This window comes from Cryptomeria japonica, chromosome 4 (assembly GCF_030272615.1).
Source record: "Cryptomeria japonica chromosome 4, Sugi_1.0, whole genome shotgun sequence".
Classification (NCBI taxonomy): Eukaryota; Viridiplantae; Streptophyta; class Pinopsida; order Cupressales; family Cupressaceae; genus Cryptomeria; species Cryptomeria japonica.
Window position 1 is genome coordinate 258,746,153 of NC_081408.1, and position 26,604 is coordinate 258,772,756.

Here is a 26,604-nt window from a genome sequence, read left to right on the forward strand (position 1 = left end):
TTGCATAGTACGGCCTGCAAGAATGAATGTATGGCTAGTGTAATGGTACTGCTGGCTTAGGCAAAGTATGACCAGCTTAGGAGAGAGTACATCTGGCTTGAGGAATCTCAAATCCCTCCAAATCTGCCATGTTTCACCTTATTTCTGCTGCAAACAATTTTATTATTAACCCTTGCAGGTAATTTCAGTAATTATTGGTAAAATTATTTTCCTGACAACAATTACTTTTTTTGAATTTCACTGATATGATTTCACCAAACCCTTGATGCTTATTTGCTGGAAATAACCTGTAAATCTGCTTGTAAAATACTCCAATTAAGCACAAATGGAAACCCTGTATAGATTTCCCACAACTGTGATCTAGGTTTTCGTCCAATTCACAAATCTCTAGGGAGTTTTCGTTCCCAAAATTCTGAAAGGCTGCTGAAATTCATCCTTGGAGTTCAGTTCTCCAATTGCTGATGTAAAAATGAATCAATGAATGTTAGAAAATGAAGCCCAAATGTTACTTTATGCTTCCTCAAAAGCCAATGCCCTAATTAGGGTTTTTTCCATGCACTTTAATGAATTAAAAATGAATTTTAAATAAAATTATGCTCCTCCCAAAGTTGGCATCCAAATCATGGGCTTTTTATAAAATTCATATAGTCAAATTTTAATAAAATATAACTCCTCAACGTTCGGCGTTGGAAAGTGGACCCCTTATGCAATTATTAAAACTCAAATTTTGTTCATGACTAATACCCCTTCAATGGCCCTCTTTTAAAACAACGTTATCTCAACTAGGACAAGGGGTCCTTTTATTACTTTAATAATTTATTATAGTGACATTATTAATCACTTTATTTGATTTTAATTAAATATTAAAGTCAATACTTTAATATTTAATTTTTATTCAAACCACATCACTTAGCCATCTTGAACTGAAAACTGATGATGCACATGCCATCCTAGTGATGTCTAAAAATAGCGGGTAAATTGACAATCCCTTCCTGAAAAATTGGGATCCTCCCTAAAAAATAGGAATTGCAACCCAAGCCTCTAGATGATCCTTGATGTCTCTTGATGCATTTCGGTCAACTCCTAGCCAATCCCTAAAATTTAGGAACCCCTCCTAAAAAATAGGAGACTACCAAAATGGCTTATAAAGCTCTTGCGTAGCTCCACAAACCTCTGGATGGGTCCCCTATCCACTCTGTTGGCCTACGAAAACCCTAATGATAGGCCAATCCTGCTCAATTGCCTGTCAACTAGGGAGGGGACATTACACCTTTGCTTGAGGTAATGTGTAGAACCAAGAGAAGCATCATGAGCCAAGGACAACATGTGTTAGTTATTCCTATTATGATAACATAACATTTAGCATTGTGAGGAGCCCATATTGGAAGTTGTTGGTAAATACATGGACTATGGCCAAAAGGATGCAATGCACCTAGTTCATATGATTTGAGTGGCTCCTTGTTGGTTGAAGCCTTGAAAAACATTGATATTGGAGCAGAATAATTAAAGAGGATTTGGTGTGAAATTGCTGCACTGTTTTGTCTTATGGGTGGATAGATGACAGGAATTGCATAGTGATCAACTTCCTAGTGGCTCTAGGTGGATGGTGTGTTAGAACTTACATGTCAATAAGTAGCATAATGGGTAGTAGATGTAGAAGCGTAGGTGTTGGCATAGGTGGAAGTGTTAGCAAAGGCTTCATTGCATGATTGTGGTAGGTTTGATGATGATATTATTCCTTAGGAGTCTTTTACCATCATATCACATAGCACTTGATATTGGATTCCCATTTTGGTCTATAACTAATAGGAAAACTACCTATGATGTCTCCAAATTCAGTATTTTATAGTTGTTCACCAAGTTTTGAAGACATGGGGACATGGGGATGTATGTATATATATATGTATATACATATACATGTCTGTATATATATATACATACATATACATATACATACATATATATAGATATGTATATACATATATTTATATATACATATATATATATATATATATGTGTATGTATATATATACATGTTCAAATCAAAATTAATTGGAATTGAGATTGACATAGCAAACAAAAAGTATAAATGGAATTGAGCTATTGAGGATAACTAAAAAAATGCATTGTTTTGCATTTGATGCAACACAAAACAAACTTTATTCTTGATTTTTTAAAAGTAGAGGGTGTTTTGGGGTGGTTTCCTCCAATGGGGTTAAGGAGTGGATCCATTTCCACCAAGTTCAAATCAATGTCGTTGAGGCCAAAAGGACCTCCATGGCACATGCTGCTTTTCTTTCATTGTCTTGCTTGTAAAAATAAATTCAAAATTATAAAAAAAATGTAAATGATGAATGAAGAAAACATAAAGTGAATGTTCTTGTGGCACAATCTTAAAAGTTGCGCCCCCCCCCCTCCCCAGAAGGATCCAATAAAGAGTTAGTTTTTTTTTTTTCCAAGTATTTTTAAGGGTCTCAATTTTATAAGGGTCGGGGAAATCAGAATGATGTCGTGGATCATAGGTTGGCCTCATAGAGTTCTTGTAGAAGGGGGATTTCTCATGAAACGCCCCTCACATATGTCTTGGGGACACTATCAAAAACAATTGAAATTGGGGATGGAGAGGGGACATTTTGATCCCATCACTCCATCTCCTATATGGCCTTGAATGGGAAATGTGAGAATGATGTTAGAGATGCATCCTCAAGTTACATTGGTATTTCAAATGTTTTAAAAAGTTTTTTTTATAATTTATTTATTTTTTAATATGTTGAGATTTTATTAAGTCTTGAGTTTGAGTCAACTCCATCCCCTAAATGACCTTGAATGGGGAAATGTGAGAATAATGTTTGAGGTGCATCCTCGAGTTACATTGGTATTTCAAATGTTTTAATTTTTTTTTATAATTTATGTATTTTTTAATATGTGGAGTTTTTTTTAAGTCTTGAGTTTGAGTCAAAATCTAGGCTTGTTGAGTTTTTGTCTAGTCTGAGTCAAAACTTGTTGAGTTTTGTCGAGTTTGAGTCTTGACCTATGTTAAGGATGTGTTGATGTGTTTTTTATGCACATGCGAACATAGAATAAAATACCGAAGTATCTTATCCTCTCTTGAACAAAGTTCTCAACTGCTGAAGATCTCGCTGAAGGATCAGTCGGAGTAACTCCAAGGTTCTGTTATGTAGGATCTCTACGTGTGGATAAGCTCTTTGTGGTATGATGTGATTTTGCTAGAATCACAAGGGGACTTACACTTGACGACCTAAACGTCTGATTTGCTGGAATCACAGGTCCTATTAACTAACTGGAAAACAAACAAATGACAAAAGATGCAAGGTTCAGGAAGTCTACTCTACTATCTAGAATGCGAGAAGATGGATGAATGACTAGGTGGAGTCCTACTGGGCTGGGTCTCACCATCAGGTTGAACAATTCAACACCAACTCAGTGCGATCTTCTAAGGGATGCTTCCAATACGTTCAAATCCTACACCATCTAACAATAATCACCATTCAAGATAATGCATGAACAATAGATGTGTAATGACTTAAGATTAAGCTCATTTTATGCCAGTTGACCACGCAGAGCGTACTTACCATCAGTAAGATCCTAGTGGTATGGACTAGACAAATTCCACACAGGTGCATTCAACAATTTTCTTCACTCAATCTAATCATCTATCATAAAAAATGAAGATTCAACAAGAGACCATGCACATTGCAAAGAAACAACATATTCCACCATATCTTCAATGAAAAGAAGTCTTTACAATTAAGGCAACAATGTCTTGCCTTCTCTTCTTAATCTACTCTAATTGCTATTCTATCAACTGACTATTCACTATTAGCTAACTATTCACCTTCTAACTACCAACTAACTATCAGCCTTTACAAATGAGGAGCCAGGGCTTATATAGCGCCCTCAATACAATTTAATGGCTCAGATCAATTTGAGATCAATGGCCGAGATTTTACAATGAAAACCCTAATTAGGGTTAGTTACAACAAACTTAATTCTGACCAATGAAATAATTGCATTATATGGACACATGTCTTCTCTGGAATATTCGACCAATGGATAGCCGGGTTAGGTACATCGAAGTTAGTGCCATCTTTGATGAGTCAGGTACATTGAATTTGGACATGCTGAAGTGGACCAACCCGACTGGAGGAGTGATGACTGGGATGCCACCTTGTCTTTCCTTCAAATGTTGGACTGGAAGAGGTCGTCCTTGATGAGGCTGGGCTGGAGAAGGTCGTCCTCGTTGATGCTGGGCTGGAGAAGGTCATCCTTGTCCTGGCCTGGTCTTCTTTCATCTGCCAAAACAAACCAAAAGATGATTAAGGACACATGATAAATTCATTTCAAAATAGCATTTTCAACTTAAATCATCAACAAAAAGACATGAAACTTGCCCAAGGTTTTCTCCAGGAACAGACCCTATAAGAATTTTGCCCTGGACCCTTTGGAAGGGTCAGGAGCGAAATTCCAACTTTAGCTCAAAATTCACATTTTTGAAGGTCAAACATCTTTCCAAGGCATTCCACATAGCTTTTCTCACCCTAGTCTAGGCCTGACTTAGCACAAAATTTGAAGAAAAGGATGGTTTTAGTGTTTTTCGCTCTGGACCCTTTGGAAGGGTCAGGAGCAAATTTCTTGTTTGTAGCTCATTTTTTCATCATTTCAACTTCAATCCACCTCACAAGGCAGGGAAACACTTTTCTTCTCTCATCCAACCCAAGTTTATCTTGATTTTGAAAGGCAAAATAGGTGATTGAAGGATTTTCGCCTTGGACCCTTTGGAAGGGTCAGGAGCGAATTTCCTCTTCTGGCCTAAAATCATCACTTCTGGAGAAAACCATCAACTTAAGGGCAATCACAAGGGCATCTTTTACCTTGGTCTAGGCATAGCTTAGCATAAATTTGAAAGGAATAGGTAGATTTTAGGATTTTTGCTCTGGACCCTTTGGAAGGGTCAGGAGCGAAAATCTTGTTTTAGGGCTATTTCGCCATCCTTTCAACTTCAAATCACCTCCAAGACTTAGAACACCTTGCCTCACTCCTCTCCAGGTCATAAAAACCAAAATCTTGACTTGATTTGCAAGGAAAAAGGGTGATCTTAAGAATTTCGCTCTGGACCCTTTGGAAGGGTCCAGAGCAAAATTCTCATTTGGCTTCAAAATTTGCATTCTTGGCGACCAAAATTCACTCTAAGGCAATCCAAATGACTTCTCTCACCCTTGTCCAGGTTTGACTTTGCTCAAATTTTGAAAGAAAAGATGGTTTTTTAGGATTTTCGCTCTGGAACCTTTGGAAGGGTCAGGGACGAAAATCATTTTTAGGCTCAATTCCTTCATCTTTCGTGGTTTCTAGCAACTTAAAGTCACTCTCAGGGGCAACTTCTCCTTGATTTTACCTTAGCTCACACTTGATCTAGCAAAAAATTGATAGCAAAGAGAGGTTTTGAGAAAATTCGCTCGGGACCCTTTGGAAGGGTCAGGAGCGAAAATCTCATTCTTGACCCAAAATCATCATTCTTTCAGCTTGAAACTTCTTTGCAAGGTAGAATCTCATCCTTCATTGTCCTAGGAACAAGGTTTCATGTCCAAGAAAGGTTAAAAAGTAGGCTTATAAGGAATTTCGCTCTGGACCCTTTGGAAGGGTTAGGAGCGAAATTTCCTTTCCTGGCTAAAATCCTTCATTTTCACAACTTCCAAACACTCTCAAAGGAAAGGTCATGTCCATTTCCCCTTTCAACATGCTTTGGACATCACAATTTGGTCAAATAGGGAAGGAAATGAGGTCTAGGAGGATTTTCGCTCTGGACCCTTTGGAAGGGTCAGGAGCGAAAATCATGATTTGGGCTTGATTCTTCCTTTTTCCAACTCAAAATCACCTCAAGAGGTAACTAAATGTCATCCTTCACCCAAGGGATAAGGTCTTAAGCCAAAACAAGGTCAAAAGAATAGGCTTGCAAGGAATTTCGCTCTGGACCCTTTGGAAGGGTTAGGAGCGAAATTCACCTTGGCTAGAATCCTTCATTTTTTCAAGGCTTTCAAACATTTCCAACATCCAAACATGTCTACTCTTCCCTTCAAAATGCCTTGCAAATCAAAATTTGGTCAAATAAGGCAAGAAATGAGTCTTAGGTTGATTTTCGCTTTGGACCCTTTGGAAGGGTCAGGAGCGAAAATCTTGATTTAGGCTTTAATTGCTCATTTTTCAAACTTCAATCTTCTCCTGGAGGCAAATATAGATTGTTTTCCACTTGAGGAACTAGGTTTTAAGCCCATTCAAGGTAGCAAATGAGGATTATAGTGAATTTCGCTCTGGACCCTTTGGAAGGGTTAGGAGCGAAATTCCTAATCTTGGCCAAAATCCTTCACATTTCTACGTTCCATCACCTCAAAAGGCAGAGACATGTTATTTCCTTCCCAAATTCGCCCATGGAACAAGGTTGGTATCCAAAACAAGGGAGCAAATGAGGCTTATGAAGAATTTCACTCTGGACCCTTTGGAAGGGTCAGGAGCGAAATTCCTATTTTTGGACAAGATCCTCACTTTTCAAAACACTTCTCAAGGCAAGAACACATCAAGACTCACACACAATGCCTAATAAACCAACACCCATCCAAAACAAGGAAGGAAAATGAGGGTTATAAGGATTTTCGCTCTGGACCCTTTGGAAGGGTCAGGAGCGAAATTCCTCTCCCAGGCTAGAATCCATCATCTCAAGGTCTAAAATCTCTTCTCCAAGGCAAAGTTGCATCAAACCTTCTCAATTATGCCTCAAAAGTCTACAAACTTGGTCAAGCTAAGGAGAAAAATAGAGGAAATATGAATTTCGCTCTGGACCCTTTGGAAGGGTCAGGAGCGAAAATCACCTTAGGCCATGATCCTGACTTCATTTTTTCGCATTTCTTCATTCAAACAAGTGCTTTTGCCTTCATTCAAGCCTAAGAATGCTTTAGTTCTAGGTTTTGGTCAAAGTAGAATGTCTTATGGAGAATTTTGCTCTGGACCCTTTGGAAGGGTCAGGAGCGAAATTCGCTTTGGACCCTTTGGAAGGGTCAGGAGCGAAATTTGACATTTTGAACTCTCCGTCAGGACCATTTTATGGAATATAACATTTAAGTATAAGCACTTATACTTTAAGTTATATTCCATGTATACTTTCAGGATGTTTGAGAGTGGTTTCAGACCTCTAGGAGTTATATTGCAAAATCTAGTTTTTGGAGGATTCTTCAGTTTTCCAGACTTAGCCAAATTTCAGGATCAGGACATTCCAGACTTAGCCAAATTTCAGGGCATTTGAAGATCAAGATGACATTTCAGACTTCATCACTCACCAACTCGACCTAGCTTGGACCTTCAAGAATGATACCCTACTCACAAAGCAAGACACAATTAGCAACGAGAGCAAAACCAGGCCCTAAGGAAGACTCTCAAAGAAACCCTAATTCTGGGGCCCTGTGGACTCACCCTGGCTCAAGCAAAGCCTGTAATCCAACGATCCCCTCGATAGCACTCATCCTGCAAAGGCTAATAGACGAAACCCTAAAAGACCTCGAAAACAAACCCTAGAAAGCAAAAAGAAGGGGTCCCCATTTGCAATGGGGCGATGTGTGAATACATCACAACATGATGTTTTGTGTAGGACAATCCATAGAAAGGATTTGATTTTTGGCCATAATTTCAGTATGTAAACTTGGCCCCATTTCTTGTTTGAGTGTTTTGTTTTGTTTAGTAAGAGTATGTTGTGTTGAAGCAATAGTACAATCTCTATGCGGCAATTCCGATTTGTCTTTATTTTGATCGTACTCCATTGTGAACTACCTTTGTGAGTGTTCATTGCAAATTCCATGTGAACTAGAATCTAGTCTTTACCTTCAATTTCACTAACGTAAAGACCAAAGATTAATTGTAGTCTCAACACAACGCTCAACCATTCCTTCACTTTCATTCAAACCATGAGTTCTTCTATTCATCTTTACATTAAGAGGAGGGATGGTTAGCTCACTATCTCAAGGAATGCAGTCTTCCCCCTTAGTTCCTTTTCCATAGATTTTTATATTTTCTCCCATGAATCAACATTCTTTTCTTCTCAACGATAGGGTTAGGATACGATGTTGCTTCTCTTGTGCTAATGTCACTTCATTATGATCTAGTTCAAACATGTTCAATTCATGGTTGCTTGATGTTGAGGGCAATTATTGTCCTCATAGTCACTTCGGCCATTTATTGCAAGAAATGCACTCAATAATTTGGTGCCCATTTACATCCTGTCCATATGTTGACCTAGCTTCCTTGGTTCTAGTTTTGTTTTTGTTGTCCTTGTTGAGGTTTTTTATTCTCCACTAGTAGCTGCCTTTGAAATCATTAAATTTGTTGCTAGCATTTCTTGGTCATGTTTTTCAAGTTAAAGGGATAATCCTTCGTTAAGTGCCCTATCATTCTAGATTTCTCACAAAACATGTCTTTTTTAGATAACTTTCACCAAAATTCCTTGTTTTCTTTCTTTGTCTCATATTTGAAGTGTTTAAACATTCCTTGATACATATTTTGAGACTTGCCGTGAATCGAGAATTAACCACATCCTTATCATCATTTGAATAACTTACTGATTTTTTTTGATTGTTTTCCATGTCTTTAATTTTGAATTCGTTTCTTGTTGATAAATATTACTATTGGTGGCATGTTTGTAGGTGTCACTATATATGGTTGGTGGCTCGCTCCTCAACTTGGTTCGAGATTTTGGTTCAAATAATCTCTAACTATATCTTCTCTAGTTCATTTTCAAGAGTGTTCTCCAATTTATAAATTGTTTCCCATAATAATATGTTTATGTATGTCTCTCCAATATTCTAGCAACTTAAATTATTTTCAAAAGCTTTCTTGAAGTTATTTCAAGCGATCAACTCCAATTTATTCACCATATAAAGATCATCTTTGACACCATTCAAGGTTATTGTATTTAACCTACAATAGTAACCTTTATTTGTTTGACCATTCACAATCTAAATTATAATGCAAGTGTTACAATTTTGAATGTAATCTTGATTAGCGTCTCACTAGGACTTAGGCAAATTTTTCCTTTCACTTGGATGGCTTGCCATAGTTCTATGGGATCTTGGTGGTGGTTATGATGATTTGGTTGTATTCTCCCCTTTTAAGCTGACCTGCCTAGCTTATCTTTGTCTTTCAACTTGTCAACTACTCTTTTGATAGAATTGGTTGATTAACACCACACTTCTCTACTAATATTGTCGATATTGCCAAACTTCTTCTCATTGGCTGGTTCTTATATGGCTTGTCTCTCTTAGTTGATAGTCTTCTGTTGAGCTGATATCTTTTGTCTTTAATCTTCATCCTTCCTTTGTTCTCACTTACCCAAGTGGTCTTATCACCATTGTCTTCTCGATGTCAAATTGGGTTTGTTGGTTCCCTTTTCTTTGTTTTTGATTGCTGTTGCTTCACTCCTACTCTACCATGCACGTTGATCTCCAAGAAGCAACTTCACTTTGTGGATTTCTTTTGAATTTGGAAGCATGTGATTAATGCGTTTTAAATGTGAAGTTCCTTTATGCCCTTAATGATGTCTCTCCTTCTTCCTTTCTTTATCCTCATCTCTTTTTACTTAATCTTTATGGAGCTTTGAGAGCGCAATATTTTTTATCTTCACATTGCTGCGTATGGTGAATTGTCTTCAGTTTATTGTAATGACAAGCCAATAAGGTTGACAAATATACGCTTGATGTGCTCTTTACAAGTTGGACTACTCACTAAGTCCTTGAGGTAAGTTTATGTGTCCTTAAATTCTTAATTAAAGAGCAAAGTGGGTATTGGGTGTGCTTCAAAATCCACTACGGTCTTTTTTCCAATTCCTCTTCCTCTTTGCACCATTTTTTTATTTTCTCCATTTTTCTTCAGTTCTCTCTATCACCCCATGGATGACTGAAATGGACATGATTTCCAGACATGGAGATTCTTATATAAACAACATGAGGTGAATGATAGATAGAAACAACACCATCAATGTAAGAATTTAAAATTTACATACACTACAGGGAAACATCATCACATGATTAACATATAGAATAGAAATAGCTTTTTGAATTTTCCATTAGCTTCATGATGTGTGGTACAAACTCTAGCTATGATAAATATCAATCACAGCTAACCAATGAACCACACTTCCATAATATGAAGGACATTCTCGTCAAAGGAAGGCAACATGGTAAAATGCTGCTTTGTGAGGAGTGATGTTTAGGGACGATCACCATCATTGGGGACAACATACTCAACAATAATTATCAATTGATTTTTTATACATCTTTTCCATAAAACATGACTTATTTATTACTCCACAACTTTATCACTGTTCTATTTCTTATTCATGACAAAATGAAAGATAAAAAATTTCTACTAGATATCCTTCCTCAACAATTCAACAAAAGATTACATTGGTTTTCTCTTCAACTTTTGTTTTCAAGTTGAGATAAATAATAAATGAGGCAAATCTTGTTTCACAAGGCATTATCAACTTGATGGGTGTATGCTGCTTCTGTTTTAACTTTTATGATTATCAGCATGATGCAGTGATTTTTTACGACATTTGGAATTGCCCTCCTGCTGTGAATTACTTCATTCACCTAGGTTATACATACACAATCTATGGCATCGTGTAAAATCCCTTCACTGATTTTTTTGTAATTTGTTCAAGTATTTGTCAAATACCTCAAGTTTAAGTTGCTGATCCTTTCTTTTTCTTGTCTGTGGATACTTTTAAGTTTTATCAATCTCACAGAACTCCAGTAAAAAAGACATTGCTTTGAAGGAAAAGTAAATAGAATTCACAGATAATGCTCAGGCTAAAATATCTCAGTAAACTTCTATTAATTGATTTATTAACTGTAAGGATTTTAATACACAGTAATTCTTAAACTGAACATTAATTTAATCTCTGACCTTATACAGTAGTTCTGGAATTTGGACTGTTGATACAAATGGTTTCCAGAAGATTAGGTGTCAGAAAGTTGCTCATATCTGCAGATTGCAAGGCTGTACACCAGTTGATATGACCAGAAATTGGCATCCAAAATACCCCCTTACATATTATACTAAATTGCTCTCTACAGGTGTGGCTGTCAAACTTTCACATCACACTCTTTTCTATCTAACTCATTCCTCCTTGCATCTACTCCAGCTACATCTTCTTTCATAGGTTGCGCTTCCCATACAAGCTAGACTTTGACTTGCAACTGACTTCTAAGGTTCTACATCATCCATTACCCACAATTCCCCTCTTTGGTATAATCAATCACCTCAATATTGTTTTGATTCCCTTTTAAATGTGCTGTAGGTTGTATACTGCAAGTGTGGCAACCCAACCTAACTTTTCCTTCGTGATTTGACTATGGCAGCAGGAAAGATACACTAAATTGATCTTTTTTCCAAATAAACAAGTATGAGATCAATCATTATACCTGCAACCTCTTCCCTTCAATCCTCATGTCCCTTATGTTGCTCATGCCTACAAAGACATAACATTCTAGGTGACTAATTTATGCAGGCTCATAATGAAGGAGATCCTGCCATTATTTGTGGTGCACATGCCAGTTTCCAACTCCAAAATATACAACCTTGAAATGCAAAGAACTCCCATTATTCATGAAGGCAGGTGGCAAGAAAAAGTAATCTCCGAGGCTATTGTGTAGGGTGTCGATTCCTCCTTGTGTTCATATATTACCTTTGCAAGTCTCATGACACATCTAAATATATTCAAAGTTTATGCAACTTAAACTTCATAAGGAGTACCTAGTTTTTACTTCTTGCGCTTCCCTTCTACGTTAATTCGGTCCTCTTGACTTAACGAGTTTTCCCAAAGGTGGATGACGATAGATGTTAAGATCCTCATTGATCTTATAAAAGATTTCAACTATTTCAGAAATACAAATGCACCTTCCCAAAACTAGTGGTAGATGTAGAGTTTAAGTGAATACATTCACATGCTAGAAAGAAATGTATTGATTCAGCCCTGATTATTGTTCTCCAAACCATAGTTGGAATCAAAACTCACCGAGTTTTTCTACTCTGCGAGTTTTTTTGACTTTTACTCGCTTAAAAACTTGCTCGAGTTTTTGCAAAAAGCTCTCCGAGTTTTTTGCAAAAACCGATCATTGAATTATAGGCATAGAATCCTCTTTACTAAAAAAAGAGGCCCAAACACGTCAAAAAATAATCTATTTTTGTTTTTTCAGGTCAGTTCCATTCTCTTCATTAGAATATATACATGAAATATAACTTTTAAGTATAAGTGGCAGGATATTTGAGAGTGGTTTCAGATCTCTAGGAGTTATAATGCAAATTCTAGGTTTTAGAAGATCTTTTAATTTTTCAGACAGTCAAATTTTAGTAATCAGTATGCTCCTATCATCATTCTCTTGCTTTCTCTATCTCACTCACTTTATTTGCCCCGAATTTTAAACCTATCTATCTGCCTATCACTCTTCCTCTATCCCCCTCTCTACCACACTCCATGTCACTCTCTCCTCTCTCCCCGAAGATCTAGACCTATCTCTCTACCCCTCTTTCTCACCCTCCGACCTTGTTAAGGGGTGCTACTCTCAACCTAATTTTAATTTGCAGATGCTTGGTGCAAAGTTGGGGTGGAAATACCCCACATCTCAAAAAATTTGCCCTCAAAATCTTATGTCAGCCTTGTAGTTCATCCAATTGTGAGCGCAATTGGAGCTTGTTTGAAGCAATCCACACGAAGAAGAGGAGCAAGTTAGCGCAAAAACGCCTCAATGACCTTGTCTTCGTGCAATATAATCTTCGATTGCGCGTAAGGAAGGTAGAGGAAGTAGAAGGTGGTCCAATTGACTTGGATGATATAGATCCTTACAGTGATTGGACATCATAGGAGCAGCCTCCATTGTTTTCCGAGGATGGCATCACTGATTTGGAGAGGCAGGCTATGGAGGAGGAGGGGGGTGGATTTGGTTTCACGTTGGATGACATTGAGGAGGAAGAGAATGAGGATGAGGAGTCATTGCCAGTGCTAGAAGCAGGTGGAGACATAGCTTCATCTAGGATGGAGGACGAGCCAGCCATACCGAGAGAGGAGGCACAATCACGCCCACTGCAGACTTCTAGGACTAGACCCTCTAGTTCTAGTTCTACCTCTCCCCTAGTTTTTGCTAGAGCTGGGAAGAGGAAGTTGTAATTGTAATGATGTATTTACTTTTGGTTTAGAAAAACTATTTACTATTTTTCTTCCAGGCTTCCAGCCATTAGCATTCCTCACGAGGATGCAATTTTGTAGACACTTTGCATTTAAATATATCTAGAATCAGCTTATTTCTTTTGTGTTCTCATTTATTGACTCATTGGATGCATCTTCTCATTAAATTTTGCAAAAAAAATGCATTTTTAATTAAATATAAGCGTGTTTTTAAGTTGGCGAGTTTTTCCTGAGTTTTTTTTTCAGGCCTTGGCAAGTAGTTCATCTATGCTCCAAACATTCAGCACAATGATGACTTCTGGATGAAATTTCTCCACGAAATCTGGGGGTTTTTGTCCCGAAACTCCAAATCTTCAGCTCACTTTTGATTCTTGGATGGAACTGCTCTAATAAAGGCAAAGGGTTTTCATCCTCAGCTTCAGAATACCATTGGGGTTTTTGTCCCACCCGTCGATATATGGCCATAGGAACAAATCCCAATAAGAGAAATTGTAAATCTTCAGAATGTCCTTTCCTCTCCTGAACTCCTCCTTTTATAACTTGATGAAACTTTTTGGAGGTTATAATTTAAAAATCATTTTTATGAACTTTTTAAAATAATGAAAATTTGTTGTTTAATTTAGTATTCTTTTGACAACTTAATGTTAATTATTTAATTATTCTCTTATATCAAATAAATGGGGACATTACACAGTGTCAATTCACAACATGCACCACATTTTTCTACACCCACTTTAAGAACTGCTTTTTGCAAAAACTGGAAAATGCATATTGAAGGTTTAATTTTCTCGCGTCAATTATCTTCAAGCATAATACTATACTTGGAAGTGTATCTTGTGGACACAATTACTAGAAATTTGCAAGGAAAAAAAAATGACAAATACAAACCATGACTGACCTAAACTTAATTAAGTGTAGCTACAGTACACAAGATTGTTTATTTCAGTCATGATATGCAAAAACATATGTAGTAAAGTATGCTAATGATGGTGATTGTCCCTAACCATAGTTCCTACTCATGAAGCAACCTTTGAATGTTTTTCTTTCCCTTGATGAGATCATAATTAATATCATGGTAGTGTGGTTCATTGTTTGTTTGTGGTCAATATTTGTTATAGGTAGGATTTGAATCGTACATCATGAAGCTAGTAGAAAAGACTATTCCTATTCTATTATGCATTTACCATGTGATGTGATGTTTCCCCATAGAGTCTCTAAATTCTAAATCTTTACATTGATGGTGTTGTTTCTGTCTACAACATCCAGCCTGATTTTTATACGAGAATCTCCATGGTTGAAAACATCTACCATTTGTCATTGACTGGGTGATAGAACTGAAAAAAATAAAAAATAGAGAAAATAAAAAGCTATTGGAAGGAGGAAAAGGATTTGGAAAAAAGATGGTTGTGAATTTTGAAGCACGACAAGACCCTTTTTTCTCTCAATTGAAGAATCTAAGGGCACATAAACTTGCCTCAAAGACTTAATCGATTAACTTGTAATAAACACATAGTGTATATTTGTCAACCTTATTGGCTTGCCATTGCCCTAAATTGAAGACAATTGATGATAAGTGATGATGTGAGGCAAAGAGGGACTACGCTTTCGATGCTCTATGGAGATTGATTAAAAGGAGAAGAGGATGAAGAAAGGAAGGACAAACATTGCCAAGGGTATAAATGAACTTCATGTTTAGAATGTATAAAAGTCGTCTTATTCCAAATATCAAACAAAATCCCTAAAGTTATGTCACTTCTTGGATATCAATGCAGATAGCTGAGTAGGAGCGATGAAAGGGCCATCAAAAACAAAGACAAGGGAACCCACAATCCTAATCAAATGAACATTGAGGAGACAATGGTGAGAAGACCTTTGGGGAAAATAAGAATGAAGGATGACAATCAACTTGATATGCTGAATCAACTTGCATGGATTTGCATACATTATATTAGATTTAGTGATGCAGTATAATGTTTAAATATTTACATTAGCACGAGTGAGTGCTCAAATTGTTCAGGCATGCTTGGGGATCTCTTGTGCAAGTTATATAGATTTTTCTTTAAATGTTAATATAGGATTACACTTGAGGTGAGGAAATCAACTTTTGTTAAGCTCTTGTGGAATAACACCCACTTCATCTAGATTTGAATGGAAATCTTGGAGACAAGATACTAAATTATAGGATATTAATGTGTTATGAAAGCAGTTAACTGAAGCAAAGGAAATGAGCACAATAAACACATAGTTCTGCAATGCAAATAAACTTAATTGAAACCAAGAGTGATTTATAGAAAAGTAGCAATCTCTAAGTAGAGATGTGAAGCCACAACACTCTACTTTTTATGCTCTACTAACAATTCTGTCAACTCTAGCAGGGAATGAACAGTCTAAAAATAAAATGTGAAACTATTCTCCTTTGAAGCCATGTGAAAAAGGGTTCTCCCAAGAAGTTTAGAGAACTTTTTTTAATATTAAATTCATAAAAGACTAAGATTTTGGTTTTTTGAAAGTTTTGAAATTGTCTACACTTTTATGTTTTCCAAACTTTTATTTTTTGGTATAGTTTTTGGGGGTTCGAACTTTGGTCAACAGAGTTTTGCATCCATTTGTCATGTTATACTCGTCCTAAGGTTTCCCACAATTTTTAAATGGGGTTATTTAGAGTTAAGGGTCACAATAAAACGTCCTGGCAAGATGACCTGCTAGTTTTTGATATATTCTGTCAAATTATGTCCTGAACTGCAACCCAGGTCATAACTGCAGATTACATTTCAAGTGTATTTTAGTGAGAATGTGAGTGATTGTGATGAGTTAGGTTGTTGACAGATTCAATACTGATTTAGCCTTTTTGGTTGTTATTGCAATTTATCAGCTACAGTTAGTCAACTAGCATAAAGGAAGTTTGTGGTCTTACTGCCAAACATATTTGTTTTTACTTGATGAGAAATAGTCAAGTATTCTGCAAGCTATTTTGGAACTTGAGAACAAAATTTGCAGATTAACCTGTTCAGTTTGATTGAAAATTAGGTGTTTTATTTACTGGTGCTTGCTTTTGTAAGTCAAGTGAGAGGAAATTCTCATTTTTGTAACGTGTAATTCCATTCATGAACAAACTTATTGTTATATATATCCTATGCAATTGATCTACAGTCAATAGATTGAAGAACAAGAACAATGTGGGGATATATACATGGATTAAAGATTGCTGCAGTAGAAGTTACAATGACAATCAATTATTTGGTGTCATTTTTCATATCTCCATTTTCTCTCCCATAACTTTTACTCCAAACGGAAAAAGAAAAATTGAAAGGCCTATCCTCTTGCTAATTTTTCATGAGGATATCATGACCTAATACCTTGACCAATTATGCCTGATTTTATCTTGCAGGTATAATCCACTCGTATATGCTTGGGAATTGCACAAGCAATATGTGAGGAACTATGGTCAGTATTCAATACCACTATTGTACTTGTACTACAATTTATTATGATTTAAAAGATGTGTGATGACTTTTGAAGCCTAACTTTTAATATTCTGCTTTTATTTGATTAATTTGATAAACCCAAATACAAAAGGGACATTGCTTTGAAGTCATTCAGTTGATTAAGAATTTGTTCTTTGCTCCTAATTAGCTTTACTAAAGTGATAAATCCTACACAATATATGGCTAAGAGTTTCATTTTTTTTGCTGCGTAAGTTGAGGATTATTAGAGCTCACATGCAATATATTAAACTGAAGAGAAAAGTTCATATTTGAGTATGGAATCTCATTGAGACTGCAGTCTGAATCAGAAAATAACAGTATAGGGCTAGGTGGGTCAGCTTGAAAGCTTGGAGGCCCTTCTCAAGCAACATATGCAAAACCTGAAATATGCCACCATGTTTTGTTCTTTGAAGTTCAGGTTTTTGAATATTTTATGTCTTTTTGCTTTGTCCGTTTTTTCTTTTTAGCTTTTTTGTTTTTTCTGCTTTTTTGAGTTTTTTTAAACTGTCACTTGATGAAGTTTCTGTGAAAACTCAATCTTTGAGACGGTCTCACATTTTGGAACCTGTGGTGGCTACCATTGTTTTGTTCCTCCGTGATAATGTTGAAGCTCTTCACTCATGAATTTTCCCCTACACAGGATGTTAGGAAAACTCTGCTCTGATACCACTGGAATATCCCACCTTGTTCTGTTCTTTGAAGTTCAGGTTTTGGAATATTTTATGTTTTTTTTCTTTTTTGTTTTTTTCTTCTTTTTTGAGTTTTTTGAGATATAATGAGATAAATTGCAGAAATTTAAAGAGGAATGCTAGAATCCTACACATTAATAATTAAAATCACTTTCCAAGAACTCAAGAACTTAATTGCTGATTAAATAAAGAACAATACATACTGTAATCAAACACCATCTAGATATCATTTAAGCAGATTACACAATATGGCCAGGCTGGAACGAAGGTGCAACAGATAGCGGTATGGTTCGGCCATGCATGGACTACAAATAAGACATTAATCTGCCCTTCAATAGCCGACAAACCCTTCCAATCAGATCTGAAAAATCTCACAAAACCCTCTAAAAAACCTTACACAACCCTATGCTGGGACCATTAAACAATACGGCCAGCCTTGAGAAAGGCACGGCAGAGCAAGAAATAATACAGCCCGCAAACCAATGTCTCCAATCTGCAATTAAACCCTTTCAATCTGCTCTCTTGAAAACTGATCAACATTTGATGAATTGAATCCAATGAAGCACAATTATAACCACTGTACGAGATTATCAAATTGACTGTTCTTGGGTGATCTTTCACACTTGCGAACACTGTTCTCTTTGAGGGATTCTGTCCTCAAAAAGCTGTTGAAGCTACAACAAACCCTTTCTCCCAATCTTCATCTATTTTCTCAAAGTATATTATGAATAATGAAATGAAATTCAATTGTGCCTTATATATTTCTCCTCAAACCTACACCCAAAGGAAATTAAATGCATTTAAATAACATTTCATTTCATTTCACTTAATATTATTTAATGAAGTTGGCATCCCAATAAGGCTTAATAATTGACTTTATATCATCAATAAAGACCCCCTTATAACTCATAATATAAAGTCATTACTTTAATTAATAGTATTAAAGTTGAAACTTTAATAATTTGATATTAATCATCAACTCCAATATACACAAATATTGGAACATTTAACTCCTTTTACCAACTTCCTGGGTATGACCATGGTGCCCTCTGATCATATAAGTGACTTACTATAAACAGTATGGGACCAAATGCTCAAGTGACTAACTAAAAATAGTATGTACAAATGGAGCCTGAGAGACCTCTAGAACGCGAACCACCAAACAATTGAATCTCTGAGATGGGGAGTACTAAAATAAACAACCCAAGGGTCCACTGAAAATCCCTGAATCACCCACAAAGGGTACCCTAATTATTCCATTAGCCTATGGAGACCACAAATTATAGGCTAACCTTTGAAAAAAATTATGCTTAGGAAGGTGCATAAATGGGGATATTACAAAAACTAATAGAAAGAGGCAAAAGTGGTTGCCATTTTCAAACCAATCCTCCCACAAGGTCCACTGGATCTTCCTCTGAATCAAATCTAGCTTTTGCAGTCATTGCTCTCAGCCTTTTTCCCACTAGCCATTCTCACCAAATATTTGACAGCATGCACTGCCTTTTTGGCTTTAGCACTTCTTGGTGTGGAGAATGAGTTTTAAATGGACATCTTAACTTAGAAATATTAAAAGAAGGGTTGAAGAGAAGGAGAACACCCATAGGACAAAGCTTCCTCCCAAGAAAAGGATGATGAATAAATGAATTTGGAAGTTGCTTGTGTACCTTGAAGCTGATATTGAATTGTGGTTGAAACTTATGAATGGGATCAAGTGCCATGCAAGATTCGAGAACATTAACTATAATGAATGTTTCTCAATTTGAGATGTGAATCACATGCCACATTTGGGAACATCTGTCATAGATGAATGGCTTTCAATTTGGATGTGTCAAGTCATAAGCATGATGTGGCGGAGAGAATAGGAGGATCCAAACTAGCTTTTGCAACTTGTTGTGAACTTTCATCACTAGATGGAGGTGGAATCATAGTGCATGTCATGTGACTACATTGCTTATCCCACAATTTGTCATGTTGTGTAAAACTACTAAAAATACATGGATTAAGCCTCCCGAGGCTAGAGCTTTATTTTATCTTATTATCACAAATTGTCAATGCATTAACCCCCTTGTAATGTTCCCTTCCTAACTAGATCGTTTGGTGGACTGTTAGCCTATTCAGTTTGGTCCCTATAGGCTAATGAGTTAGGGTTAGGAAACTTTGGAGGTAATTTGCCTAGTAGTTTGGTAATATTTGATGTGTAGTTGAGCTCCAAACGGTATATTGAGCATAACGCCCTATTCTGGAGTGATTTTGGGTTAGTCTTTTGATACTTACTATTTTTAGTAAGTTAGTTTTGATTACCAATTGAGCCGGCTGGTAGGGTTACTATTTTAGTATTGTTGGTGGATTCAGTTTTGATGATTATCTTAGCATTATATATAGGCCAATAGATTTCAATAAAATAACAATAAGTTGTTAATTAATAAAATTAATTAAAGATCTTACTTTATCATTATTTTAATTTATTAAATAAAGGGACTATAGTGTGCCAGTTATAAAGAGAAAAATGTTTTATATTAAATGGATGGGGCCTTTTTATATCGGACACCACATTGGGAGATTAAAAAGTGACTTTATTAAATTAAAAGGGAAAAGTGCAGATGCTCAAACTTCTTGGGAGAGCTATAAAGACACTTTTGTGGAGCTCATTTCTCGTTGAGTTTGATATTTGATATTGCCATTTCTTTTGGAGGAGATTGCCCTTCTTTGGTTTGTGAGGGCGAAACCCCTTGCAGGCAACATTCTCCACATTACTGAGAGACATAGTGTTAACAAAAAACATAGTTGAGTTCATTGGTATTTTAGATTATAGACATTGAGGGATTTGGAATTGCATATTTGGTTAGGAAGGGCCAATTAAAAGGTGAGATTGCTGTTGCATACGTTCATTTGCTGGGCTGTACATTTCCTTGACTGGGTTGTACATTTCATGCTAGCCATACCTTCCTAGGGAGGCTGTACTTGCTTGAGGAAGGGACATGAGACCCCTGGAGTTGTGTATGCTGTTGGAGGTGTTTCATTGAGGGTTTGGAGGTGTTTTCTGCAACATTTATCTGAGGTGTTTGCTGCAATATTTATCTATCTTCTTCATGCAATTCAAGCTGGGAGTCATTGTGCTAAGCACCTAGGGGTTTTTGTGTGTTATTATTGGTGGATGTTGTTGCTGCATTCCATTATTTTACATTACCAGCAAATGGGTATGTTGCATTTATGACTGTAATCAGTTTTGCCCATCTGGGTACCTTCAGTTTTGTTTTTGCAATGTACTTTCAGAATATGACTGATTATGGGCTTTGAAAATTGCAAGCTATTCTATTTGTATTTGCTGTTATAAAAGTATATTTGTTTCAATATATTTCTGCATCTATCTTCTCTATCAAACATTCTCAAAACACAATCAAAAACCAAAAAAATAACAAAGGCAAATAGGGCTTCATATTACAGCGGTATCGAAGTAGTGTATCCTACCCTCTTGGAGGGTAAATATGACAAACCGGTGATATGATAGGTTGGGAACAATCACCATTTCTATTGCATTACCACAGAAACAGGTCTACTCCAAATTTAATTGCAGAGGAATAGAGGGTTTCAGGGAGACAATATAGAAAATATGGTGACAGGAATGCAAGAGATCCAAGGGAGCAAATTTGCAGCTTGAGAAAAAACAAACGCAACCTGTTTTTGAGCCTAATTCTGTGCATAATTTGATTATAATCAGACCTGGAAAGGTGAAATCAGACTTGTATGATGTTATTTGCAGACCCTAAAATTCTGTGTTTCTAGTGAAATCACTATGTTCAGATTGGGAGGAGTTTTAGTACTCATGATAATTGTAATGTTACTGTATCTCATGTATAAGTTTGAGTTCTATTTCATTATTCTTGATGCCCAAATATGTTCTTTTCAGGTTTGTGTGTAAAGCAGGAGTGTGGGGCATGGAACTAAGGACTTCACCATATGGAATAAGCATCAAGGAAAGATATCAACATAGCAAGTGAAGAAGTGCAGCTCATCCCTGGATGCAGGACTGAACAATGTAATGAAGGGGTCGAGATTCACAAGCATGAAAGATGAGATGCGCAAGATAAAGGCCTTAATCCAAGGAAGAGGTTGTACATCACAAACAATGAAGGCAAAGGAGGAGTTCATTAGAAATAGGAGATCACACTTACATATGCAAGGATTCAGATCAACATTGCAATATGAGAGACTACTTAGCAATAGGAGATCACACTTACATATAGAAGCATTGAGATCAACGTCGCAATATGAGAGACTACACAACCTTGGTGATGTAATCACCACATGAAGATCTACATTTCACAATGCATGACAAGGTTGTCATAACATCAAGGAATTATGAACTACAACTTGATATTGCAACATGAAGTCAAGAACTTGTTGATGTGTTTTTATGCACATGCGAGCACCGAATAAAATACCAAGGTATCTTATCCTCTTTTGAACAAAGTCTCTCATATGCTATGCTTCACGATCAAATGAGACAACTCCAAGGTTACGAAATGTCAGGTCTTGACTTGTGGATAAGTTCAGTGGTTTGATACGATAATGCTGGAATCACAAGGGGACTTACGTTGCACATGGATGCTCAATCTCATCATGGATTAGGATAGGTATGCCGATGACTTAGGATTTCGCACTGAAGCTTTGGGCTTAATTCTAACAAGACTTTCTAAAAAAAATAGCAGAAGGGAGTAGGGTTCAAGAAATCTATTCTAAGCCTAGGAATGTAGGAAATGATGAACAAATTTAGTGGAATCAAACTAGGCAAGGTCTCACCATCGGGTTAAACAGATTTTGACACGAGCTTAGTGCAATCATCTAAGGTGTATTTCATAGATTTTCAAATTACTACCATCAAACATTGAGACCATCCAAGTTGATACATAACAATGGATGTATAATAATCGAAGTTAAGCTTGCATAAATTTCCAGTTGACCATGCATTGCGCACTTACAATCAGCAAGAGGCTAGTGGTATGGATTAATAGATTCCACACAAATATTCTCAACAATTCTTTCATTCAATCTAACAAACATTGAAAACAAATTCTAATCTAACTTGGAGGAATTGAGAACCTTGAATGCAAGACAACACTTGAACAAAAGTCACCATCAAGTCGAACAATGATTTATATTCAAATCTACAGCATCTACCGACAATTCTCAAAAAAGCTCTCGCTTACAAATGAGAGGCACTGGGGTATATATAAAGCCTCAAAAGAAATGAATGGCTCAGATTGATTCAAGATCAAAGACCAAGATTACAAGATAAAACTCTAATTAGGGTTTGTTACAACCATGTCATAACCCCTCTTTGGACATTGGATTAAATAAATACGATAATTAAAACATTTATAAATTAACATTTAATGATATTGGAAAATCGTCTCATTTATGAGACTTCACGATTTTCCTTTAATATATGATTATTAATATTTATTATTTGTTATGATTATTATTTATTATTATTGTTTTATTTTAATGTAACGTTCATATTTCAATTATTAATATTATATTAACTATTAAAGAAGTTTTACCATTAAAACATAAAATAGATATATTGAATATATTACACTAACCGAGTCAACTTAGTTCACTAATTAATATACATTGTATTATGTATATGAATCAACTATTATATGATTCGATTCTATGAGATAATTAATATGAATCGATTCTATATAATGCTTAATATATATGAATTGGTTAATATATAAATCAGATAATAAACATCATTGGTATTGACGTGATAAACATGAATGAGCAACCAGCAAGCATTAAGTAGATATCCGATAAAGGAAGATATTATAAGCATCCGATTGCTTTGGATCAATTATCGCTGCATAGTAAGGATCGACCCATAGAATGTTAAGTAACAACCAAAGAATATCGATTAAGACAAGAACTAACAAGCAATGATTAATCATGGAGGGCAACGATTATACAAATGAAAAGTGTTTGCATAATAAACTAATTGGTATCATGAAGGGATGCGATTTGTATAACAAACCAATCTATTTATGCTAGGAAGAGGTGCAATTCGGAAGAGATATGCCCCTTAGACCTTCAAGAGATGCAATCCCTTCAATATTGCAAGATATATAATGGATATCAAATCCATTCTCTCTGGATCAGCAGATTACTTCTTATTTTATTTACATCCTTATTGGACCGCTCAAGTGAGCAAGTGCCATTGGCATAAACTGGTTGCATATACATAAAGAGCAAAATCAGGAAGAGCGCCATTGTTGTTTACCAAGACCGATCCGCATATTCCTAACCTCTGATTTTGCTCATTGTGCATCATTGAAGTTTCATATGGAGGTCAGCGATTTTAATAAGAGACTTAGACGATTCTTTTTATGACAATTTAAAGGAGGATTGGTGAGGAATCGGCCCCTTATGAATTAAAATCAGAACCGAGCCTAGGCTGCCATGGCCCATCGTATTTGCCTCTAGCTTGTCGATTTGTCTTCCAAACTCTACATCGAAAGTAGCGATACATCCCAGCATTGAAGGCGATCCTATTGGTGGAGGTTTGAAGTGCTTTTGGCTGCCATTCATTGAGATCTCAGACTTCACATTGCAACAACAAGGGCGATTTTGGAAGAAGACCGATTTGGCACATTAGAGGGTCTTGGACATTGGATATTGCTTTCTTCTTCAAGGCATCATTATCAGGTTCATTTACGAGTAGTTTTCATTGTAAATTCTCAGTGTGAATGCATAAGTATAGTTGCAGTCCTTGAGTCTTCAGAAGTCTGAAAATTGTTCATTTATGACGGTCCATGTAATTGTTCATTAGCTGCTCAAGATAAGTAAGTCGCCCTTTTCATTAAAGTGTTGACTTAGGCATATAATAATTAAATCACCCAAAAAGTTTAGCCACCTGGCTTATTAATGAAGTGGTCCCCTAGTTATAATTAATTAGGAATATCCTATAAACTTAAAATTCAAAGACCACCCTTTATTAATTATTAATTTATTCCCTTTATTATTATATGCCTTAGCCTATGGGAATAAAATAGGTTGGCAATGGTATATATTATTGAGCTGGGCGGAAAGGGACATTACAAACCACCATTACATTGGCCAATAAGAAACGAGGGTAGGTAAGATAAATAATATTTGATGTAGCGCCATGTGTCACCTATTCCCTCCTTGAATGAATGTTAACTTGACACCCTTTTATTGAACGGATGGTGACTAGGATGCCACCTTAACCTGCCATGTACACTTAATCAATTTGCTTTGTACATTCCTCTTCTTCATAATGTTTGGAATTCCTTATGATACTTTGCATTCCATCCTTATGTTAAGGAATTCCATGAACTGTTCTCTCATGTTTGGAAAATTTTTCTGATCTTGGAATCTTGAAATATTTCCTTCCTTGACGCACTTGGATACTAAAATTCCTTGATGTAGTTCTAGATTTCCTAATGTGAAACTGTTGATGTGTCTGAAATCGCATTGCTGGAGACTCCATACGGCCAACACAGAATAGAATAGCCAGCTGAGTATCCTATCCTCTCTTGAGATAAGGAAGTCCATAATGCTGTTTTTGGTTTGATCAAAGGGGATGACCTCAAGGTTTCTTTTGTCAAGTCTTGACTGCGGGATTACTCAATGGTTTGATGTGTTTTTTGCTGGAAGCACAAGGGGGACTTACGTTGGATGGGTAGTTTATAGATAAGTTCCCTGGAACTTTTATAATCTTTTATCAAATCATTTCAGTTAAGTTGATATTGTTTTAATGGGACTGCAGATTTTCTGGATAAAAAAAGGGGAAAAAGGAGGGAAGGATAGGGAGAGAGAGATACATGAAATGTAAATTCTAACTAAGATAGCAAATTCAATCAAGCAGATAGACACCTCCAAGAAACTAGATTAAACATCATCAGCTACTTAAGCACAATGTTTGCATAAATCCAGTGCAATCTTCAAAGGAAAACAAGATTTTCATGTTATCAAGTACAACATTAGAACTTTTACATTCACAGTGAGTGTTCAATAACTGAACTAAGCATGAAAGGTCCAGATTAACCATGCAGAAAGAAAGGCAATCAGCTGTTCCCTAATGGTGTGGACTGCAAGGATTCTATCATATGCTTGCTTGAAAATGCTATGTAAAAGAAATAAACATAACTGAAAGATTTCTAAATTAAGTGAAGAAGGAGACCATGCACTCATAGGGAAACTTGAAAATAGTCTTAATCTTTGCATTAATTCCTGTAAAATTTCGCTAGAGCTTTTGCAACAATCCAAGAACTTCTTACAAAATGAGGGAAAACCAGTCCCTTAAATAGGCTTCAAAATAGGATGAATGGCCTAGATTTAATCTAAACAAGTGGCCCAGATTCATCCATAAAGCATGGCTGCCCATACCCATAAATGGGAGGCAAATATCAACAACCACCCCAAAATGGGCAATAACTACCCTAAAAAGGATACTTACAACAATTTTAAATAATTCAAAAAGGTGCATTAATAAAGTTTTACATTTGTTGACCAAAAGTCAAATGTCACCTTTTGGTGCAAAAGTGCACTTTTAAGATGTAGAGGGAAAAAAACACTTCTGAGAAATCACTTTCTCTATTTCAGTCTCACACTCCTTTTCTAGAAATTGATCTTCGCCATGCAAATATTCTCGCCATAGATCACGACCTGCTGTCTGTTCCTCACGAACGTATTCCTGGAACTTGATGCATAACTGGAAAAGCAGACTGAATGGAGGCATGGGAGGATGGCGAATTTTGTATTGCATGCCTTCGAGATACTGGTCCATGTGCTTTAAACCGCCCTTCCAGCAGGAGCGATTACGCTCAAAGCATAATATGTCTGAATGGAACTGACCAGCAAAACTCAAGTCCTTAGCAGAATAGGTAATCCTATCCGTTCCCAATCTTTCTTCCCAGTCCGGCTGGATTGCATCATCGGACAAGTCGTTTATCCATCCCGAAACCATTGATCGGACAATTGTCTTACCTAGTTCTTGCATGTTTCCCAGAATCACTTCACATGCGTCACTCTCTTTGTCAATAATTTCTTTAGTGTCATTTTTCATGGTGATAGTCGAGTACCATTCCTTAAGAGTACTGATGCTATGAGGATCTAGGATGGCAGACAATGTAGGAATCTGCGTGTGTCTAGAAAAGAGCTCTCA

General features: G+C 36.3%; 1 protein-coding gene across 3 annotated transcripts in view; it reads left to right on the plus strand.

Moving 5' to 3' along the window:
• The window catches only part of LOC131065563 (uncharacterized), a 320,439-nt gene that overhangs the window by 16,270 nt on the left and 277,565 nt on the right, over positions 1-26,604 (plus strand). For all 3 annotated transcript variants that reach the window (XM_058000113.2, XM_059219782.1, XM_058000111.2), the window contains exon 2: positions 16,632-16,687. In XM_058000113.2, coding sequence (XP_057856096.2) covers positions 16,632-16,687 — 56 coding nt within the window. The remainder of the gene's footprint in view (positions 1-16,631; positions 16,688-26,604) is intronic.